The 21,573-nt window shown below is 48.8% G+C and overlaps 1 protein-coding gene across 6 annotated transcripts in view; it reads left to right on the top strand.

Moving 5' to 3' along the window:
* The first annotated feature begins 1,777 nt into the window (after positions 1-1,777).
* The window catches only part of LOC147703666 (prostasin-like), an 80,757-nt gene continuing 60,961 nt past the window's right edge, over positions 1,778-21,573 (top strand). For 3 of the 6 annotated variants that reach the window (XM_086932003.1, XM_086932005.1, XM_086932008.1), the window contains exon 1: positions 1,778-2,155. In XM_086932003.1, the coding sequence (XP_086788129.1) occupies positions 2,107-2,155 (49 nt within the window). In that variant the 5' untranslated portion in view covers positions 1,778-2,106. The remainder of the gene's footprint in view (positions 2,156-21,573) is intronic. The other 3 variants (XM_086932004.1, XM_086932006.1, XM_086932007.1) reach the window with 1 other exon arrangement.

Genomic DNA, 21,573 nt, shown 5'->3' on the forward strand with positions numbered 1-21,573 from the left:
CATCTCAACATCGCCTGGTTCCTTCCTGGTCACTGGCTAGTGACCCAGACTCTGTCCCCTCTGCTTTCAGGTTCTTCACTACTCCGATCCACCCTTGGATCCATCCGGACATCTTCCTCCTGGTCGCCTGCAGCATTTTCTTGCAGCTCTGCATAGGATTGATCGACGAAACCCGACACGAAAGAACACCTATGCACCCGGCTTCCCTTGGTGAGGTAACTCGAGTACTCCGGTGCTCCCGTGGGTAATAACTATCCAAGTGTCCTAGATTAACTGGGTTTTCCCGTAGTCCACCAGGAAGTGTCCGAAATCAACTACTTTGTAACTTTTAGGTTCCCATTGAAAGTCTATTGTAACTCGCGTGTGTGTTTAGACACTGCACAGGCATCCTGTGGGACTCCTACTTCCTAACCTTTAGTTGTTCAGTGTAGCCCCAGCGATTTCCTAGGCCTACTCACCTTTCCTGAAGTGGTTCTTCTACCACTTACTTAGTATATGGTTCATGAGGCCCCTAGGGCAGAATTGTATTTGTGCAACTTATATTATGCTTATTGAGTAACTTGTGCTGTATCTTGAACTCTGACCTCATAAAGAGTGCCGAGGGGTTGTGTTAGTAATAAATACATATATCTTTGATATATACCTTGTGTGATGTCCTTTCATTTGGTATTCAAGGGATTATAATTGGTAAAACAATTGGCTTCACATGCTCTCTGAAGTATTAGCCTAAGACTGCTTTGTTCGTGCTACCACAAGGATAGCTGGTCTATAAGGTTGACTTTACAACCATCACCATAAGGGTTGTGAGGACTGATACAGGGTGCCCACTAGATTAGTGGACATCACATATCAGGCCAACTTCTCACACGCATGACTACATAATTCCAGCTATTTTATCAACATTTGTATAGACTTTGCAGTACATTCGTAATCTGGGTGCCACCTTTGAGCAGTTCTGAGAATTCTATTATTCCGTTACGTATGCACATTAGAGTTATATAAGGTCAGACAACTGTGAAGTTTAATAACACCGAACTAAAATAAGTACCCTATAGACATTTACAGTGTTTAATGTGTGCAGGTGGTTGCAGGTGACCTACACTGGCCCTTATTTTTGGAGAAGGGGGTCCTATTTATCCTATTCGGAATTGACCCCAAACAAGAGAGATAAAGACTGAAAAGGGAGAGAGAAGGAGGAAGAAAACGATAGGAAAAAAGTGACAGAGGGAGAAACCAGGAGTAAAAAAGAGTAGGCACATTTGAGAAACAGAGTCAGGAGGTGTAGAGGAGTTTAAGAAAGAAGCATGAGGTGGAATAAAACTGGGCAGCCTTGGAATTGACTCCCCTGGCATACAGCGGAACGTGACAGACTCCTGAGAAGTTCTGTGTGTTTGCTGTGTGTTTTGTGTCTGAACAGGCGTACTGGAGGAGTTTGAGTTTTTTCTATTGCATCACAGTCTGGTTAGGTAGCTGTGACGCAGTGCTAAGTTTGTTACCTATGCCATCATACGGCCTGTTGTGCAGTCTCGTGCGATACTATGTCTCCCATTAGTACGCATATGTTTTTAGGAGTTACGCCGCCTGCCAGGGCACCCAATCCCCCGCCCCCTCCCTTTCCTCAGACGCACCTGTCGTGCTGAGGTAAAATGGCGCATTAAGGATCATTGGCCGTTCCAAGAGGGGGCAGGAGTGGAGGGTCAGACGTCAGGTGGGGCGTGGCTCTGGGCGGGGTGGCTGACGTTGGAGCCGGTACCTCAGGTATCAGGCTCCACCCTGCCTCATTCCACCTGTTCTTGCTCTCGGTGCTGGATGCGCAGCTCACCCCGGACTCCCTCCTTACGCAGAAGAGCAATCCTTGAACTTTTTTGTGTTTTTTACATTTGCGTTCTTTCTTTTTTTCCCTTGGATTTACCACCCTTCCCGTCAGCCAGGAGGACTCCTGCTTAGAAGATCGAAGGCGACCAATTATTTTCCACCTCAAAAAAGCCAGAGAAGTCCCCGTTTTTTTTGACGCCTGGAAAGTTTGAAGGTTGCTCCGTTTTGAGGGTGATATAATCGAGGGGTGCCGTTGAGAGGGGAACCCCCACTTCGACTGCGAGATTGACAATGGTTCTTGCGCCCACCCTCGCCGCTGTGCTGCTTCTGCTCCATCAAGGTGAGGAAACCGGACGGACCAGCCCGGCTGTAACGGTAACACAGGGGGGAGGGGGGCTGTGGAAAACAATACAACGCGGAGGGCATGCGTGGCATGTGAAGCGGCGGTAGTCGTTATTTCAATTGTATATACCATATCAAAAGCTGCTGTGGCCGTAATCTGCTTATCACTGGTGAAAGCTCTCCATTGTCTCCAGCCTCGCTACTACTGCATGATCACTAGTGTGAACTCAAGGGCTTATTTACAAGGCCCGTGTGTCACCTTTTCCAATATTAAAAGTAAAGCACCGGCAGCGCAAAAACGCTTGTAACTAAGCCTCCGTGCTTAATTTGTGCCGGTGGTTTCAGGTGCTTACTTTTTGGGACTTTTGACGTATTTTCTTCATACGGGGAAGAGGTGTGGCGCCTCGGCTAGGGCGACTGACTCTGGAAACTGGGTGTCACGGTTCGATCCCCGGCGGCAGGTTAGCCCAGCACCATGTGACTCTGGGCAATACCTTGCTAAATCTTCCCGACGGCCCCCAGTGCCTAGAGACCCTTACGGGTGATTGTGCTACAAATCTGTTATGTATTATTATGTTATATGTATTACTTTCATCCAGAGCGGTAAAGCGGAAATCAGAAAAGGGAGAGATTAGGGAAAACAGTGCCAAGGGGAGAAAAAAGGGGTGAAAAATAACCAGCGAGATTGAAACAAGGAGGTGGCACGCGTCGAGACAGGGCAGCCGTTCTATTTAGCAACCCTGGCATTCAGCAGAGGGTAAAAACGTGAAGCCATACCCGTACGTTTCCCCAGTGTTCAGGCTCTTCTGTAGAGTGGATTTGACATCCAAGACCTGAAGTTCAAATCTACTGTTCCTCTGCACAGTCGCTCTAAATAGATTAGCAGAATAATATGCCTTCTGCTGAGGCCTCCGAACCAACCACCTGTTGGCCATGGGTTCGATGTTTTACTGTTGAGATTCTCAACCCCTTAAACGTCAGTCAGCGAGGTCTACCGTTCAGCAAAAGACATCGTTTTCAAACCTGGCTTTTGTGCTACTGTATATAGGTGGACAGGTAAACTCTATCAAGCTAAAGGCCTCGGAATGTGTAGTCGAAAAATTAGGTATTAGTCGCATTTCTACTGGCGGTGAAAAATCGGAGCATTTGATGACCTCCAGATTTTGACCCTGCGCAGCTAGGATACAGTAATGGCCCACTTCAGTTTCCCAGATATTGTATTGACTCCATTTGAAGACTTGACTTGTTAATATTCATCGGGCCTCACGAGGTGACGTAGTCGCGCTGGAACGTGACCACTGGATTGCTCACATCCCCGTGCAAGTGACGTGACACAAACTCTGGGTATCGTCAACTTACGTGTAAAGGTTCTCATGTCTCAACAAAGCTATGCTCCCCTGGCGAGCTCCAACAGGAGCCAAACTCCTTCCGGCAGCTGTTCTGATTTTCTTACACGGGTATCTGGGCGATATTTTGGTAACACAAAAGCTGCAATGAGTTGCCTCAGGCGGCCAAAGCATAGGACGCTGCTCTGAGAGTTAAGCGCTCGCTGCTGGCATCTTGTGTGGCCTGCAGGTCAGAGGTTCCGTAGATTAGTACATCACGTACTATTCAATTAGACTGTAGTGATAATTATTTGCAGCGTGTGGAAATGTGAAACTGTGTTTAATAAGCATTGCGTAAAACAAATGGTTTTGTTTTTGGGCTTGGTCTAATGATGTTTTGCTACCGAAATGCTTAAGAACAATTTGAATGTAAACATCTGAGCGCGTGAAATATACCTTTCATCACTTGTGACCACCTTCATTCAGTACAGATTTAGCAAACAGCACATTGTGTTGGTGTCCAGAAGTTCTATGTTTAAACATTGTAAATTATGCTCGAATGTGCGGAAGTAAAGTGCTGTTGGTTAAAGGCGGGGAGGCTGGAAGAGTCATAGATGCTATAGGGACACTGACTGCTATTCAAATTGAGTGTCCGTGATTGGCTTGTTTTTCATTCTGAACATACTTGCCTGTAATGGGAACTGCCCTGCGTTCCTCTGTTCTAATAATAATGCCTTATTTTTACACAGCACTTTTTTTAAGTGCTGTAAACAACATGTAACTCTTCACTCAGAGGCATGGGCCCAGGTTTGTGTAAAGGAGGAGAACTGAAGTAATAAAGTTCCCCATCTGAAGAGATTGAGGCAGAGAGACTTAGCCCCCTTGTATTTTTTACATCGAGCCTATCTGGTTGCAAAAACCTATTGCATGATTACCATGAACTTACAGAGACTTATGTCTCTCCCACTGTGTACCATTGGTTGGCTCTATTTCCATTCACATTTGCTTGCTTCATACTCAATAGCTTTCGTTATCCATCTTGTTTGTCCCTTCCCGATTGCATTTCATTATGGTCTGGCCTGTCAGCACAGCTGTCGCCAGACATTGATGTGAGCATCACTAAAGAGGGGCTGTGGCCCCGCCCACATGTTGGAAGGGAGGAATACATATTTATATTGGGCAGAAGTTGTGTACTTCCACAAAAAAAGATATTGCCCCCCACACACACACCTGTAACCATTTTGTTTATTTATCCAGATGCCTGAGCTTGAACTTTCAGGGGCACACACATGACATTGTAATGCTATTGAAGTGTCTTCAATAAATAATTAATTTATAGTGTTTTTCTTGGGTAGCCGCACAGATGGCAGAAGGGCTGTCATTAACCTCATGCGCGCGGGTGAGTTTAAAAAAAACGCGTTACATGACGAGCTCAGCTCGTCATGAGCGTACGACAGGCGTAACTCATGACGAGCTGATCTCGTCATGAGCGTCGAAGGAGTTAACCTACATGGATATTTAGGTCCTTCTTAACAGTGCAACTGTCATCTGACCTTTTAACCTACACCAATATTATACTACAGTTCTTTGTTTTCACACAAATCCATTCTCATGCTATTTACTGGTAATGCTTCACATTACTATACAGCATTCATTTAATGTCCGACCTACTGGCATTGCCAATGCTTGTATTTACTTTTGTCATTCTACTGTTCTTCTTTAACCCCTTTACGCGGCGCAAAATCCGCCGCGGTGCAGCCGCTTTAAAGAGTGGGCGGGCCGCGTCGGTAGTCAGGTAGTGGTGGTGACGGCGTTGGCCGACAGAAGCAGCAAACAGGTTAAGGAACTACTTTTTATGGTTTGGCTTGACAGCGCAGCGGTCACCAGGCAATTATGTGAGAGCACTAGGAGAGGGGCTTTAGCTCCGCCCACATGTTGGGAGGCAGGAGTACATGCTTTGATTGGCCAGAAGTTGTGTACTTCCCCACAAGGTGCAGGCTTTGCACACATCTATGATCATTGTGTTTATCCTGCTGCCTGAGGTTGAAGCTTCAAGGGCACACATGTGGAATTACTGGTAGAAGCACAGACAAGTGGCAGGCAGTCATGAACCTAAATGTATTTTTAGGTCTGGCTTGACAGTGCAACTGTCACTTGACATTTTAACCTACACCAATATTATCCTACAGTTCTTTGCCTGTACACAAATACTTATATATTCTCATACTATCTACTTGTAATGCTTATCATTATCATACACCATTCTTTTAAAGAGAGTTCTATTGGTATTGACAATGCCTTGTTTGTTCTTTCTTTTTGCTTAAGCACAGCACGAGAGTGTATGTGTTTACATCTCATCTCCCTCATGTGCTTCTCTCCCTCCCTGCTGCTCTCTCCCCCACAACTCCACGTTGCTTTCTCTCACCCGTGTGCTTCTTTCTTTGCCCAGTGTTTTTTCTCTCTCTCTCATGAGTATCTTACCTACCTATTGCTTCCACCCTCATGTGCTTCTTTTCCCTAACTAGCCCACCCACCCTCAACAACAATCCAATACGTCATTGCTCCCACCACATCCCATTTCAAGCCTATTTTATTCCACCACCCTACATTCCTGCCCCTTTAACTCTCTCTTGAAGGTTCTTTTCATCACTGCTTTCTCCTGTTGTCTCTGTTTCCCATCATTAACTTCCTCTTTTGTTTCCTCCTTTTCTGCCTTTTTCTCGGTCAGAGTCTAATGATGGAAAAATGAGTTTTGGCCCACAGAAAGGGTGCCGCTAAACCCCACCTGCAACCACTGGCTCAAATTAAGCACTGAACCTATTCTTAAATGTTAAATTGTTTGGAGGTGAAACAATCTGGACGGGCCTCAACATTCCTAATGCGACTGATTAGAGGCTTTCGATTGGAGACCGGGTTGAGTACTTTGGGATATGGCCTTACTAACTGGTGCAATGGGAACACTTTGTGAACCAGTGGCTGGTGAAAGTTTGAGGAGCTCTGCTGGGGTGATCTACAGGGGCGTAGGAAGGAGGGTGCAGTGGGTGCGGGCCGCCCCGGGTGTCATCACTGAGGGGGGTGACAAAATGGCAAAAATATGTGTTTTAAACACATATTTGCCATTTTGTCAAGCCAGGTGTGACAAGAAATTTTCCGCACCGGGTACCACCTGACCTTGCTACGCCACTGGTGATCTGAATTTATGATTAAGGAGAAGTGGCATCTTTGCGGTCTATTCCAAGACATTACTAAGATTTTTGACCTTAAACTGGAACCGTCTACCAGATGATCTGAAAATGGCTAATTCCCTTCTTAAATTTAGGAAGTCTTGGCTTTTTACCCTGGATGTGACCAATTATATTTGATGTTTGATATCTGTGTTGTATTGGCTGTGTTAGGTAGGGCCAAGGTGCCTTTGGGCAATCGTTTGCAATGTAGAAACATTTTAATCAAATCAAATTTTTTAATTTCTGAAATGAAATAGATTGGGAGTTTAGAATTATATCAAAAGGGTACCTGCGAGAGAAATCTTATCAATTATCTTTGCAGGCTGACAGTTTATTGGATGTGAAACATCCAATGTCTTATTTTTTCAAGAAATTATGAAATGAGGAATTATTTCTTATTGCTTATTATGAAACACTTGTGGAATAGGCTACCACGGCTGTTTCGATTGGGATTCTGTGGGACAAGAGAGAGGTGTGCCAGAGGCTCTTCACAAACCTTTTACAGGTTTGGACAGCGAAGCTCAAACGAGTTAGTATGTATATAACGAGAAATGAAAAAGGCAGGTGAACCCCCAGGTATAAGATGATGATCTGTGGGGGGTGAATTACGCTTTTCTGGATTTTTTCGTTTTAACGTAGTGGGCTTGATATTAACAGATGTGATTTATAAGAATAGTGTAAATAGTGAGATTTTAAAAGAATAGACTTTTATGCTTTGTCTTGTGTTTTTTTTTTTTTGTTAATGTCCAATCAATCCGCAATTTAATGTAATGTTTATTTGGATGTTCTTGTATGAGATGGCCGTGGACTTTTATCTCACTGAGCCATCCCACTTTCCTACCCCACACTGGCCTTCATCCATCCAAAGTCACTAAAGGTAGAATACCAGTGAGTTATATCATTTTACCCGATTTTGACAGCGCTTCGAAGCTATAGCGCGTGGCAGGAAGCACATGGTGGAGCATAAGCCGAGACTGCCTGGGCACAGTTTTGAAGGCACGTCTTGTGCATCCCCACGCTCTGGTTCTCAGGCTCCCCTCCCGGCCCAGGCTTTGGTTTCGGCCACTGGATAATGCCGCATTCCGCACAGGGTGTACTTTCAGGGCGGGGCGTCTGGTGCCTGACATCAGGTGGAGAGGCCTGCGGCAGGAACACTCACTCCCAACAGGAGAGGGATGCATTTGCATTTATTATCCAATATAGCTCCAGCTCCACACAGCTGGTATTTTAAGCAAAACAGGTTAGAGATTTGTTGACCAAATACGCATTAAGGAATGTTTTCAGGCTACCTAAAAGGCGGTTTGCGAGGAGGAACATTATTGAACGTGGCTACAATTAAATGTAAGTTTCAGATGTGGCCATCGGAAGGTGGAAACGGCAAAATCTGGTCTGTTGGGTGCAAAGAATGCGGAAGAGGACAGAAGAATCGAGAGCATTCCTTTCTTAATTACTTTATAAATTAGGAATGTCGGACTGTTGTTAATTTTCAAGCTGTTATTTATTCTGTGATGGACACATCAAATACGTTTCAGGGTCAATGCCACACTTTGTCGGCTGCATCTCCATTTTTTGTTTATTTTTTTACTTCTAGTGTTAGCCAATACCTTTTTGGTTTTAAATAAATTATAATTATAGGAGCTTTTAAGCCAGCCCTTTTCATCCATTGGTCTGTTATTATGCTGTTCCCATTTTGATTCTGGCCTCTGCAGCATACCTCATAGGGCAGTGGGTCAGCCCCCTTCAGCCATTGGCTAACTTCACTGTGAGTGATGGCATTCAACCCTTTCACAAGGTGTACATCCAGACTCAAAATACGTCACCTTAAGTGCCTGAGACTACTATGGCAGTGTGCAAAAAAGGAAGGCATGTTGGCTATATCCCTGTGTACTATAACATCCTTTTATCTATAGTAGGTTCTTTCAGTGGCTGGTAGAGGCACCTGACTGGGTTAACGCCCTTGTGCCTACAGACAAATTAACTGTACATATGAAGGATTCATTTGTCACATTCACAGAAAGATTTAGCATAGAAATACAAAATGCAAACATTGTAGGCAAGAGTTAGTTGTTCAACGATCAAATTTTATGACATATTTCGGATTCCAGGTTTGGTTCAAAGAGGCCTGCTTGTATTTGGTTCTGGCATGTCTCGCGCAGGGGGGGTGTTAATTTATTTAATAATAAAAAATATATATTTACCTACCTTTTCTCCGACCGGGTCCCGAGTCTTCAGGAAGCAGGCATCCTCCCTCCCCATAGCCAATCACAACGCTCCACTGTCCTATCTACGTAGGTGCCGCCCCTGTGCCCTGACGTCAGTTCTTTATACAACATTCCACGCCAGAATTGCAGAGCCATGCAAGACACTGACCACTGGTGCACAAAAACGAGGGCCCTGAAACAGTCCCTTTCCCTAGACGTCAATTCACAGAACGGGGAAGATGGGCGGGCGGTGAGGAATCCATAACTAATATGTGTCTCTTACAGATATATCGTTACCGAAGGTAAGTAACTTTTTCATCTGAAAGAGACTATTAGTTATGGATTCCTCACATTAGAATAGATAACCCAGCAATACCAACCCTGGAGGTGGGTCTGCAAACTAAGTTCACACTAGAAAGTCCTGGAGAACTGAACGGCCAAAGAAGCCGCCTCGCTGGACTTGGCTGTCCGGGCAGTAATGTTTGGTGAACGTGTGAAATGAAGTCCACATGGCTGCTTTTGCACGGCCTGACCTTTCTTGGCACCCACATAAACAACAAAGAGCTGGTCATCTACCTGGAATTCTTGTGCGATCGAGATAGAATGAAAGCGCACGTTTTGGATGCAGACGGTGGAGCCTCTCCTCCTCTTTCAAAGGATGCCAGGCGGGAAGAAGGTGGGCAAAGTAAAGGTCTGTCCTATCTGGAAAGAGGTAACCACTGTGGGAAGGAAAGACGGCCTAGTGCGAAGGACAACTTTGTCCGGATGAACAGCCAGGAAAGGCGGTTATGAAGAAACAGCCTGAAGCTCACTCACCCTGCGAGCAGAGGCGATGGCAACCAAAAACTGAGTTTTAAATGTCAAAAGTCTGAGAGGAGAGTTATGTAGCAGCTCGAAGGGAGCGCTCATATGGTAGGTCAGAACAGGTTCAAGTCCCACTGGGGCATTATGAAAGGAATGGGAGGAAACAAGTGAGGAATGCCCTTAAGGAAGCAATTTCCAATAGGGGACTTGAAAAGAGAAAGCTGATCAGAAAGCTGAAGGAAGGCTGAAATGGCCGAAAGATAGCCTTTTAGAGTGCCCAGAGCAGAGCCCTGCTGGACCGAAGAAAGAATGAGGAGGAGAACCTCAGAAAGGGGAACCACAACCTTTGCTGCGCACCATGCCACAAAAATGTTACATCTACAGGCGTATACAGTTTTGGCAGAGGGACGCCTGGCTGCCAAGATAATGTTACAGACTGCCACGGTTTGAAATGGGGAGTGATGTCTGTCTGAGGTGGAGTGGTAGGGCGTTCCAGGCTCAGGCCGTGATAAAGAAGACTTTGGGAGGAAGGTTGAAAGCTGTCAACTGTCGCCGCTCACTCTCCATGCAAGGAGGTGGAGGGTGGACAGGTTCGGGTGGAGGACCATCCCCTGCTGCTGCGACAGAAGATCCTCCTGAAGAAGCAGTCTGATCAGAGGATCGATGGCCATGTGCAGAAGCTCGGGATACCAGACTCTTCGTGCTCAGTCTGGGGCCACAAGAATGACTTGGACCCGGTGGCTCTTGATCTTCTTCAGCCCTCGAGCAGAAGTAGTATAGGCGGAAAGGCATATAAAAGACTGCAACTCCACTTGCGACGAAAAGCGGCGCCTAACGAGTGCCTCCTTGGAAATTCTATCGCGCATAACTGCTGACCATGCGTGTTTATTTTCAGTGGTGAATAGATCTAACCATGGCTCTGCTCTCCCCACTGCTGAAAGAGACCTTGCTCCACCTCTGAGTGAAGACGCAATTCGTGATCCATCATTTACCGGTGGCTGAGTTTGTCTGCCCTGGCATTTAAAGAACCTGCCAGGTGTTGACCACCAGGGACAAGCCCTGATGTTCGAGCCACTCCCAGAGATGAAGTGCCTCCTGACAGAGGGTCCACGACCCCACCCTGTTTGTTGTAGTAACACATGGCGGTGGTGTTGTCGGTGAACACCTGCACTACTCTCCCTTTGGCAGAAGGAAGAAATGCCTTCAGTGCAAGACTGATCGCCCGAAGCTCCAGAAGGTTGATGTGGAGCCCGTACTCCGCCGGAGACCAGAGGCCTCTGATCTCCGCCTCTCCCATGTGACGGTACCAGCCCAGAAGTGATGTATCTGTCACCACTGTGAACTCTGGCTAGGGAAGGGAGAGGGACCTGCCGTTGACCCAATCCTGGTTCATTAGCCACCACTGCAATTGGTGTGCAGTGTCCTCCAAGATCTGGACGCAAACAGAAAGATTCCCCATATGCCGTGCCCACAGGAACGTCAGGTCTGAGAGCCCGCATATGCCACCTGGCATAGTCCACCAGCAGGATGCGGGAGGCCATGAGACCCAGTAGCCTCCAGGTCAGTCTGACCAAAACCCGGGATAGAGGCTGAAAGATCAGAATCATAGCCCGATTATCCCAGACTCGCTGCTCAGGAGGATAAGCTGAAACTGCGCTGTGTCCAGAACCGCTCTGATGAAAAGGAGCTTCTGAGAGGGAATGAGGTGTGACGTCGGCACATTGATGGTGAACCCCAGTGAATGCAGGAGATCGGCTGTAGTCTGGAGGTGAAAGACTACAGCCAGGGTTCAGGGCCGGACTGGCCATAGCGGGCACAGGGTTTTTCCCCGGTGGGCCACTAGGTGGGGGCCGATTTTGGACCCCTGGGGGGCCGTTTTTTTTGTTACCGGGGGTCGGCAATATCGGCCCCCAGTAACAAAATCGTCCGAAACCGGCCCTCGCACACTGCTTTGCTGCACTCCCCCTCACCCCCGCCGCCGCCAGAGCCAACCTTCACGAAGGGATGAAAGAGGTAGCCGAGTGGATGTCGACCAGCCGCCTGAAGCTGAACTCGTACAAGACGGAAGTCCTCATCCTGGGAACCTCGCCCTCCGCCTGGGACGACTCCTGGTGGCCCCCCGCCCTGGGCACCGCACCCAAACCGACAGACCACGCACGCAACCTGGGCTTCACCCTGGACTCCTCCCTCTCCATGACCAAACAAGTCAACGCCGTCTCCTCGTCATGCTTCAACATCCTGCGAATGCTACGTAAGATCTTCCGGTGGATCCCCACCGAGACCAGGAAGACGGTCACCCAGGCCCTCGTCACCAGCCGACTGAACTACGGCAACGCCCTCTACGCCGGAACCACCGCCAAGCTCCAGAAGAGACTCCAACGGATCCAGAACGCCTCAGCCAGACTCATCCTCGACGTCCCACGACACAGCCACATCTCCGGACACCTGAGAGACCTGCACTGGCTCCCGGTCAACAAGAGAATCACCTTCCGTCTCCTCACCCACGCACACAAAGCCCTGCACGATCAAGGCCCGAGCTACCTCAACAACCGCATCAACTTCTACGCTCCCAAACGTCACCTCCGATCAGCCAGTCACGCCCTCGCCGCCGTCCCCCGCATCCGAAGAGCGACGACAGGAGGAAGGTCCTTCTCCTACCTGGCGGCAAAGACCTGGAACTCCCTCCCTCCCGACCTGCGCCTGACCCAAGACCACCTCGCCTTCAGGAAGAAGCTCAAGACCTGGCTGTTCGAGCAGTAGCAGCACCCCCCCCCCCCCCCCTAGCGCCTTGAGACCCTCCGGGTAAGTAGAGCGCTCTATAAATGTCTATGATTGATTGATTGATTGATTGAGCAGTGTGCCAGGGCCGGTTTCTGTTCCCAGTCCGGCCCTGCAGGGGTGAGCCTGCCTTCAACAACCAGTCATCAAGATAGGGAAGGACTGGAACGCCTGATCTGCGCAGATGAGCTGCAACCACCGTCATCACCTTCGTGAACACCCAAGGGACGCTGGCAAGGCCAAAGGGGGCACAGTAAACTGAAAGTGCTCGTGGCCTACCGTGAACCGTAGGTAATGCCACTGGGCCGGCAGGACAGGGATGTGAAAATAAGTGTCCTGCAAGTCCAACACTACCATCCGGTCTCCAGGGTCGAGGGCAGACAGGACCTGAGCCAGTGTCAACATTTTGAACTTCTTCCAGAGGAAGCAGTTGACATTCCTGAGATCCAAAATAAGACGCACGCCCTGTCCTGCTTGGGCACCAGAAAGTAGTGGGAATAACAACCATGGCCTACTTCTGGGAAAGGAACTCTGTTGATGGCTCCCTTGGCCAAGAGAGCCATAACTTACTGGTGGAGAAGGGCCAAGTGATACTCCAACGTGCAATGGGTTTGAAGTACCACAGAGGGAGGGGTAGTCTCGAAGCAGAGGGAGTAGCCCCTTCAAACTATCTGCAAAACCCACCTGCCTGACGTGATGTTGACCCAGTGGGGGAGGTGATGGTGAATCCTGCAGACCCACTGGCGAATAGTGTCCCTTAAAGGCCGGACTAGTAGGGCTTGGAAGCTGCTGCAGAGGGGTTGCAGGCGGACTGGCCTGTCCGCTGGCCCCCAGACCCATGACTGAGGGTCCCACGTCCCCGGCCGTGCAGAGGCTGGACAACTTGCGCATACCTGTGGCTCTGGGCGGAACATGGCGGGGCACCCCATCCGTAGCCACGAAAGGGTCAAAAAGCAGACTGCGCGGGGCGAGAGGTAAAAGCGAGGTTTGGACCACTAAGCTCTCGGGGGTGTGGTGTTGGGAGAAGAAAATGGGGTCACCCTGGGTGGTGGCATTGGGCAATCATCCTATCCACAGGAGCCCCTATGTTGGGCTTGGACCAAGTGCCCAAAAGGATGTTCGTGAGGGCCCCATTGAACAGCAGCAGGGGCTTCGAAGAGGCCGCTGCCGGTTGAAGCACCCCAGTCAGATTAATCCTGACCACCACTGTAGGAAGCTCAAGATTTAAGGCCTCAGGCGCCCTACGCAACACCACTGCATATGATGCACCCTCGTCCGTAGCCATGGTAAGGGGAGATAGCATGCCACGGTCTGGGGAGATGCCCAGACAACTGGCCTCACCCAAATCCTCTCTCCAGTCCGGGTCTTCTAACTGGTCTGCCAGAGGGCCCACAGACCCCTCCCAGTCCTCCTCACCATCCTCTGGTAGCCACTTTGGGCAATAGGGAACAGCAGGGGAGAACATGGGTACAAAAGTACCGGTCGGCACCTGTACCGAATGCGGGCAACGCCCATCCGGCTCCGTGTCCACATCAAGGGGGAGACTGGGGTCGACGTTGGTTTGGAACACAACCGGCGTCTGAGGGGGCAGAGATGTCACCAATGGATTTAGCGCCAGAGGAGGTCTAAGGGCAACCGTCGCTGATCTGGATCCAGGCCTGGAAGGCTGGGGACCCTGCTGCGCTGAAGCCACCAGCATCAAAGGCCTAGAACCCCCAGCCGAGTCCGCGGAGCCCGAAGGCCCGCCGGCGGAGTCGGGCTAGCCAAAGATGGAGTAAAAACTACGAAGTTGGGCTGGGGTCGCCCCCGCTCCTGGAAAGGGAGGAAGGCTCAGGACCCTCTGCAACCTGCGTCGCGTCTGCCGATGGAGGAGGAGAACGCGAAGAGCAGCGATGCTTCTTCGCCTTCTTTTTGTGCTTCGACTTGCCTGAAGACTTCAACGTGGAGTGGTGGTGATGGGTCCATGACCGGTTCTGCAACCTCCCTCTCGGCCGGGACCTCGATCGGCGAGGAGCTGACTGCCGGGCCTCCAGAAGCTTTCAGGACTGCTCCCGCAAAGACTTCGGGCCATGTCCTGGCAGTCGGAGCCCGACTTCGGGTTGTGGTTGTTCTCCAGACACCATAGGCACACGAGATGGGGGTCCGTCACCGACATCAGCGTGTGGCAGGAGCCACAAGGCTTGCAGCCGGCCCCCCAAAAAGACATCCCTGTGCACCAGGAGTCGCGATGACTCGAAAAGATGTAGAAAAAAATTGCATAAAGAGTCAAGAAGTGACCCTAGGTACCGCTCTGTCCGGATCTGCGCTGGCTGGCGTGGAAAAAGAAAGAACTGACGTCGGTGCACAGGGGAAGCGTCTAAGTAGATACAACAATGTAATTCCAGCGACCACAATGCCAATGACGAACGCAGAGTTGACCAACGCCACCTACTGGCGTGCAGGGGTACTGCGGAGGAAAAAAAATCTCTGGATCCAGTCTGACGCCTGGTTGTAATTCTAGGGTGAGGAATCCATAACTAATAGTCTCTTTCAGATAAGCTTTGCTCTGAGACAAGAGATTGGGACGTGGTGTTAGTCAGAACAATAAGAAGGGTGAAAATGGTGGAGGGACTCTTAAAGCGGCATGGCTTAAGAAGTGTAAATAAAAATGTCTCCAAGGGCCGTGGCCTATGTAACTAAGAACATGGTAGGTTACATGTGAAATGCAAACCTGTGCTTGGCAAATTCAAAAATAGCCTTACTCCGTGAAAATAACCGAAATCTGCAGGAGGATTATGCTGCAACTTTATCCTGAGCCATGAGCAATAAAACATTTGTCATGCTACATTTAGAAGCAAGTGGGGAAGAGGATGTGGCCTAAAGGCTAGTTCGCTCGATCTCAAATCTGGGGAACAGGGTTCCAGTTGGCAATGACGCTCAACATCTTTTGATTCTGGGCAAATAACTTAATCTTCCTGTGCCTAACAAAAGAAAATGAATGCGTCCTTATGTAACGCAACTGGTGCTCATGTAAAGCGCTCTGATACCTTCGGGTCAAGTTTGCGCTAAATTACCTGCTGTCACTGCCTATAGACGGTAACATGTACAAAATAGATAATTTGGGTATTCGCTGGAACTGATAGAATCTCAGGGCTTGGGAAACCAATGGTAAACAGCAGTATCCACCTCCGATATTGTCCAGTAACTATCTACCGACAAGGGTCCAGAGAAAGGGCTCACAAACTTACTCCCTCTGCCTTATGTCAATTATTTGCAAACATTGGGTTCCCTTAGAACCTGGCCTTGGCTGGACCCAAACCAGGTGGGCATTTCATTGGAGTGGGCAGACAGATCCACCAACATCACAATGTATGGTCCAGGAGACTTGACATACAATACTAGCTTTACCGTGTTATCAGAATATGTTGGTGATAAATATGGGCAGGCAGTGAACACAGTGGCATTTCAGGTGTCTTGTCGCACGCAGCCCTGCACAGAAATGTTGTTTCTCTTACTTGGCTACATTGTTTAAGCTTGGGCAAACCATCTTGTCCCTACACCCCAGTCCCCTCGCCCTCACCTGACAATTTGTGTGGGAGCTTTGAAAATGTTCAATGCGGCGAACTGATCCAATGGCATGTCCCCATAGACGCCAGCAGCTCTGTTTTAATTCAGCCAGTACCGTCTATACTCTTAGATTAAGATTACGATAAAGATGAGTGAAAATATAAAACAGCCAACGCATCCCGAGTGTTGTTTAATGGCAATGGACTCCAAAGATCCCATATGACATGGGTATACTTCACAGTGTGGGTGGCTGATTTAAACACATCCCCTGCACTCCCTGGGTCCAGGCACACTCAGCACTCAAACACCCCGATGCGCACATTGTGCCTTTTGAGCCCAGGTGCACACCCTACGCTCCCTGGCATCAGAGTTAGGCCCTGCACACCCTGGCACCTGGCATAGACCCTGCACTACCTGGATCCAGGCATACACAGAGCACTCAAACACCCAGAAGCGCACCCTGTGCCATCTGAGCCCAGATGCGCACCCTACACTCCCTGAGATCAGGTATAGACTCTGGGATCAGGCATAGGCTGTATTCCCTGACATCAGGAACACAACCTGTGCTCCCTAGACTCGGGGGGGGGGGGGCCTGGGGGGGGGAGGGGGAAGGCCCTGGGGGGGGAAGGCCCGGGGGGGGGGCCCTGGTGAGGGGGGGGGGGGGAGAAGGCCCTGTGTTCCCTGAGATCAGGTACGGATCGTGCGCTCCGTGGGATCAGGCACGAACCCTGTGCTCCCAGGACCCAGACACAATACTAGTGCTCAGTGTGATAGATCTGCCTTTAAAAAGTTTTAGCTACACGCTTCTATTTATTTATTTATTTATTTATTTAGGTTTTATAGAGCGCGAACAAGATCCTTGCGGATATCAGAGCGCTCAACATCTAAGGATTCAAAGAGCACCTGGAATCCTAGACTGATAAAAGGTCCAGCCCCTGGCTCACCCCAATCTTGAAATTCGTACCTCCTCCCTTCTGCAATCAACACAGTTCAGCCATCCAACCACATACAGCAGACAGATTACCTCAAAATCTCCTTTTCCCGCAGGGGTTGAATAGCAGGCCACAGAATGCCTGCACAGGAATCTGACAGGACCCCCAGAAAACAGGGCCAAGAAGCTGTTGTGAGTGTGCATCAGTGGGACATGGTAGAACAATATTGAAATTGGCTCCAACAAACTGTCTACCTCTTGGCACGGTGGCAGGATGATGTGGAAACATTTGTGCAGACTAATCCTTTGCCTGCTCCCATGGCACAATTGCCGCGCCCAGTCACCTGTGCTGGTTCCCCTCCCTTTTGACGTTTTTGGCGTTCAAACAGCTGATTTAGTGTTCCGGTGCTCTGGAACGAGAGCTCTGTGAAAGGTGAGCCTTGGAAAATGGCTGAGGCTGGGCCAAGGGAACAAGCAGGTCCGCTGCACAGCGAAGTACAGTAAATCCACAGAGCAAACAGCAAGGCAAGCAGGGCTGTGCTGCAGACATTGGACACAATTGAGATTTTCCTAATTTTATTAAGGAAAGTCTTAATTTTATTACAGACACAGAGGAGAGTATTATGCCTTTTTTTTATCTTGCTTTATTTCAAACAGCAGCAGTTAAAATAGAAAACCTATCAGTCCCAGAAGGCAGGAAACAAACTGCCAACAGGGACAGAAGAGTTCAACATGTCCACCAATCAGACGGACGTCTGCAGTCACGCAGGGAAAAAGTCTCTGACGCCCGAAACCTTGACACTGATTGCGTCACTGGCCTACAGAGTGAATACAACCATAAACCAAAATGGCAATGGGGGCTTTAAAACAGAAAGCCCTGCATCCTGCATTACAGTTCAGAAAGTTGATTCACTGCATGACTTCCGTCTCCTGCTTAAGAGCTAGGTGGAGCAGGAAGCTTGAAACAGACAGCCCAGACTTAAATACATCAATTTATATAGAGATACAATCATATCTCTGAAAAAAATGATCTATTCAATATCTTTTTATGTAAATTTGTAAGAATTTCAGAGGGGTGCAGCCCCTGAGGCCTAATGGAGAAACCACCCCTGCCTAGACCTTTAAACAGTTGCCCACACGTAGCTGAGAATGATCAGGAAAGAAAGGATAAAAACATATAAGTTAAACCAGTCGTGGTGTGTCTTTGTATATAAAAAGGACTCCTGTAAGAGAACAAGCATTGGAAATGCAATAGGTCTCGCATTAGAAAAGTTGGAGTTATTGGTCTTGTAAATGACATATTTTATTTATTTGTTGGTTTTTAAAATTGCTAAATTGAAGGCTTTGTCATTTACAATGCCAATAGTTATAACTTTCGCGAATGTGACACCTATAGCATTTGGAATGCAACATGTTTTGTATTTACGTTACTTAGATGGCAGCTCTGGTCGTTAGGCCACATCTCTAGAGAGCAGGAGAGTGCAGCAGGGGAGAGAAGCACAGCAATGCAATAGGTCTCGCATTAGGAAAGTTTGAGCTATTGGTATTGTAAAGGACACATTTTTCATTTATGTGCTTGTTTTGAAAATAGCGAATTAATAGCTTTGTTATTTACAATGCCAATAGTTTTATCTTTCGCAAATGTGACACCTACTGTAACAATATATGTGTTGTGAGGGTGAGTGAGGGTGAGGGGTTGAGGGTGAGTGAGGGTGAGGGTGGGTGAGGGGTTGAGTGAGGGTGAGGCTGAGGGGTTGAGGGTGAGTGAGAGTGAGGGTGAGTGAGGGGTTGAGGGTGAGGGGTTGAGGGTGATTGAGGGTGAGTGAGGGTGAGTGAGTGTGAGGGGTTGAGGGTGAGGGGTTGAGGGTGAGGGGTTGAGGGTGAGGGTGAGGGTGAGGGGTTGAGGGTGAGTGAGGGTGAGTGAAGGGCTGAGGGTGAGTGAGGGTGAGGGGTTGAGGGTGAGTGAGGGTGAGGGGTTGAGGGTGAGTGAGGGTGAGTGAGGGTGGGTGAGGGTGAGTGAGGGTGAGGGGTTGAGGGTGAGGGGTTGAGGGTGAGTGAGGGATTGAGGGTGAGTGAGGGGTTGAGGGTGAGTGAGAGTGAGGGGTTGAGGGTGAGTGAGGGTGAGGGGGTGAGGGTGAGGGTGGGTGAGGGGTTGAGGGTGAGGGTGGGTGAGGGGTTGAGGGTGAGTGAGGGGTTGAGGGTGAGTGAGGGTGAGGGGTTGAGGGTGAGTGAGAGTGAGGGGTTGAGGGTGAGGGGGTGAGGGTGAGTGAGGGTGAGGGGTTGAGGGTGAGTGAGGGGTTGAGGGTGAGTGAGGGGTTGAGGGTGAGTGAGGGGTTGAGGGTGAGTGAGGGTGAGTGAGGGTGAGGGGTTGTGGGTGAGTGAGGGTGAGGGGTTGAGGGTGAGTGAGAGTGAGGGGTTGAGGGTGAGTGAGGGTGAGGGGTTGAGGGTGAGTGAGGGTGAGGGGTTGAGGGTGAGGGTGAGTGAGGGTGAGTGAGGGTGAGTGAGGGGTTGAGGGTGAGGGTGAGGGGTTGAGGGTGAGTGAGGGTGAGGGTACATGCTTTTCACTTTCTTAAAAGGTTGTCCATGCATTAAGGGTAGTTGACTGAACTTAAAGTATAATAATTGTACGTACTCTTCGGTGGCATTGAGCTCACACCCTCGAATGGTCTTCGGTAGTATTGTTTCCTGTAGAATTCTATTTCCTGCTTATAAAGCGCAGCCAGGAGATCCAAGCTGGGGAACAGATGGCTGGCGATTTGGTGCTGTGCACGCGCATTTTAGGTCAATGCGCTTGCGCATTGACCTAAAAGCCACGGGCACAGCACCAAATCGCCCAGTTAGTTTAACTCTGGTTAAAGCCCTATATCCTCGCAAGCTCGATGCGCATGCGCATCGAATAGCGAGACCTAAAAATTACTAGAAGAAATGTCTAAAGTTCTAACATCAGAAATAACACTTGATAGAAATGAGCCATAATAACGTAGTCAATTTAGCAGACAACATATTAAGTGAAAGGGAAGGATTATGTGGCCAACTTTACAATAGCTGTAACACTAAAAATCCCATAACTGACTGTATTTAGGAAGAGGGGCATTACAAAACGTTACTCCCTTTAACAGTCGACAAACCATTGGGTGCTCTCCCAGGGTACTCTCCCACAGGTTTTCCATCAATTCGGGGATGTGTAGCAGAAATCGCGGATCTATACAAATTGACTGTCTGATAAGAAGCCCCCAACTGGCGAGAGAGGCCAAAACATTTACCTCATAGGTGACATCCTCTGAAAAGGGATTGAGAGATTTCTCCATGCACCAGCTTGTCCATGCAGCCCAGGCTAACCTATAAGCCTGTGTGGTGTCTGGGCCCAGGACTTGTTGCTGTACTCTGTAGCTTCTGCTAAGATTTCTGGATACGGTTGGGATGACCCGTTACCTTCCAGGTGGAAAATGAAAGGTTGTGGCGGTTGAGAGAGTGCCTGGATCCGTAGGGATATAGTAGGAAGTCTGGAAAGACTGAAGGAGGATGGGATAATCCATGGACAACTCGGGGAGGGTTGGAAACCAGACCTGAGATTGCCAAAAGAGGGTCACTAAGATCAGTATAGCTCTTTGCCGTCCAAACTGGGTTAAAACTCTGCTGATCATAATGAAAGGAGGAAATGTGTAGTTAATGTTTCAGGACTAATCATGGAGAAAAGAATCTGTTGCTAACGCTAATGGGTCTGGTCTCCAACGGTAAAACGGAGGAATATGTCCGCAAGTACTGCAGCAACCCCATATACCAGGAGCGCAAAAGTTCAGGCCATTGCCCGAGAAAGTAGAAGTTTCGACCTGCGGGTCAAACTCGTGCATCAAGATCTGGCCAGCTGAAATGCTGAATGTTTCCGTGCTGCATGAGCAGATACAACTTTAACCTGTCCTGTTGGGCCCTAGGGAGCACGCTGCTAATGCTGCTGTGGCACTATAGACATTTTTTACTATTTCATAAAAGTCAAAGGGGTCTCTTGAGTAAGGCCAACTAGTGACGATTTCCAGGATGCAGCTACCAGTGAATAGGGAATAACTCTGACCACATTGCCATTCAAACACAAAAAGCCCAGACCTCAAGGGGATTGGGTTATTGCTTACAAATGAGCTTATCTCTTCGAATAGAAATAAAATACGTATTTTTCATACAAAAAAACAAGTATTTGATGGAATATTGTTTTATTGATGTTGCTGAGTTCCCTTTGAGTTATGAGGCGTGTTCACTAACATATCCCCCGTTCCCAATGGAGCCTTTTACTGCTCGTCCCGGGCTAACACTGAGAGTCAAGTGCTGAAGGGGTACTTGGCACAGTTGCTTAGTATCCATAGTAGGTCGTGCCCCAGGACATCAGGAATAAAAGGCTTTAACCTCCACAGTTGGATCCAGTAGCCCATGCGTGCCCTGTGGCCCTCGTAAAGGGGTTCTGACTCTGGGTTATCAACTTACATAGGAATCTTACTTCAGCAAGGAGTGGAGTTTTACGACCAAGCCGAAAGCAAATACAATTACAGGGTGAAACTAATACCCTGTCCCACTGGTTGAGCTCTCTAAAGAGAGTTTCATAGGTCATTGTGTAGGGA

The sequence above is a fragment of the Lissotriton vulgaris genome, chromosome 7 (genome assembly GCF_964263255.1).
Source record: "Lissotriton vulgaris chromosome 7, aLisVul1.2, whole genome shotgun sequence".
In the NCBI taxonomy this organism is placed as follows: domain Eukaryota; kingdom Metazoa; phylum Chordata; class Amphibia; order Caudata; family Salamandridae; genus Lissotriton; species Lissotriton vulgaris.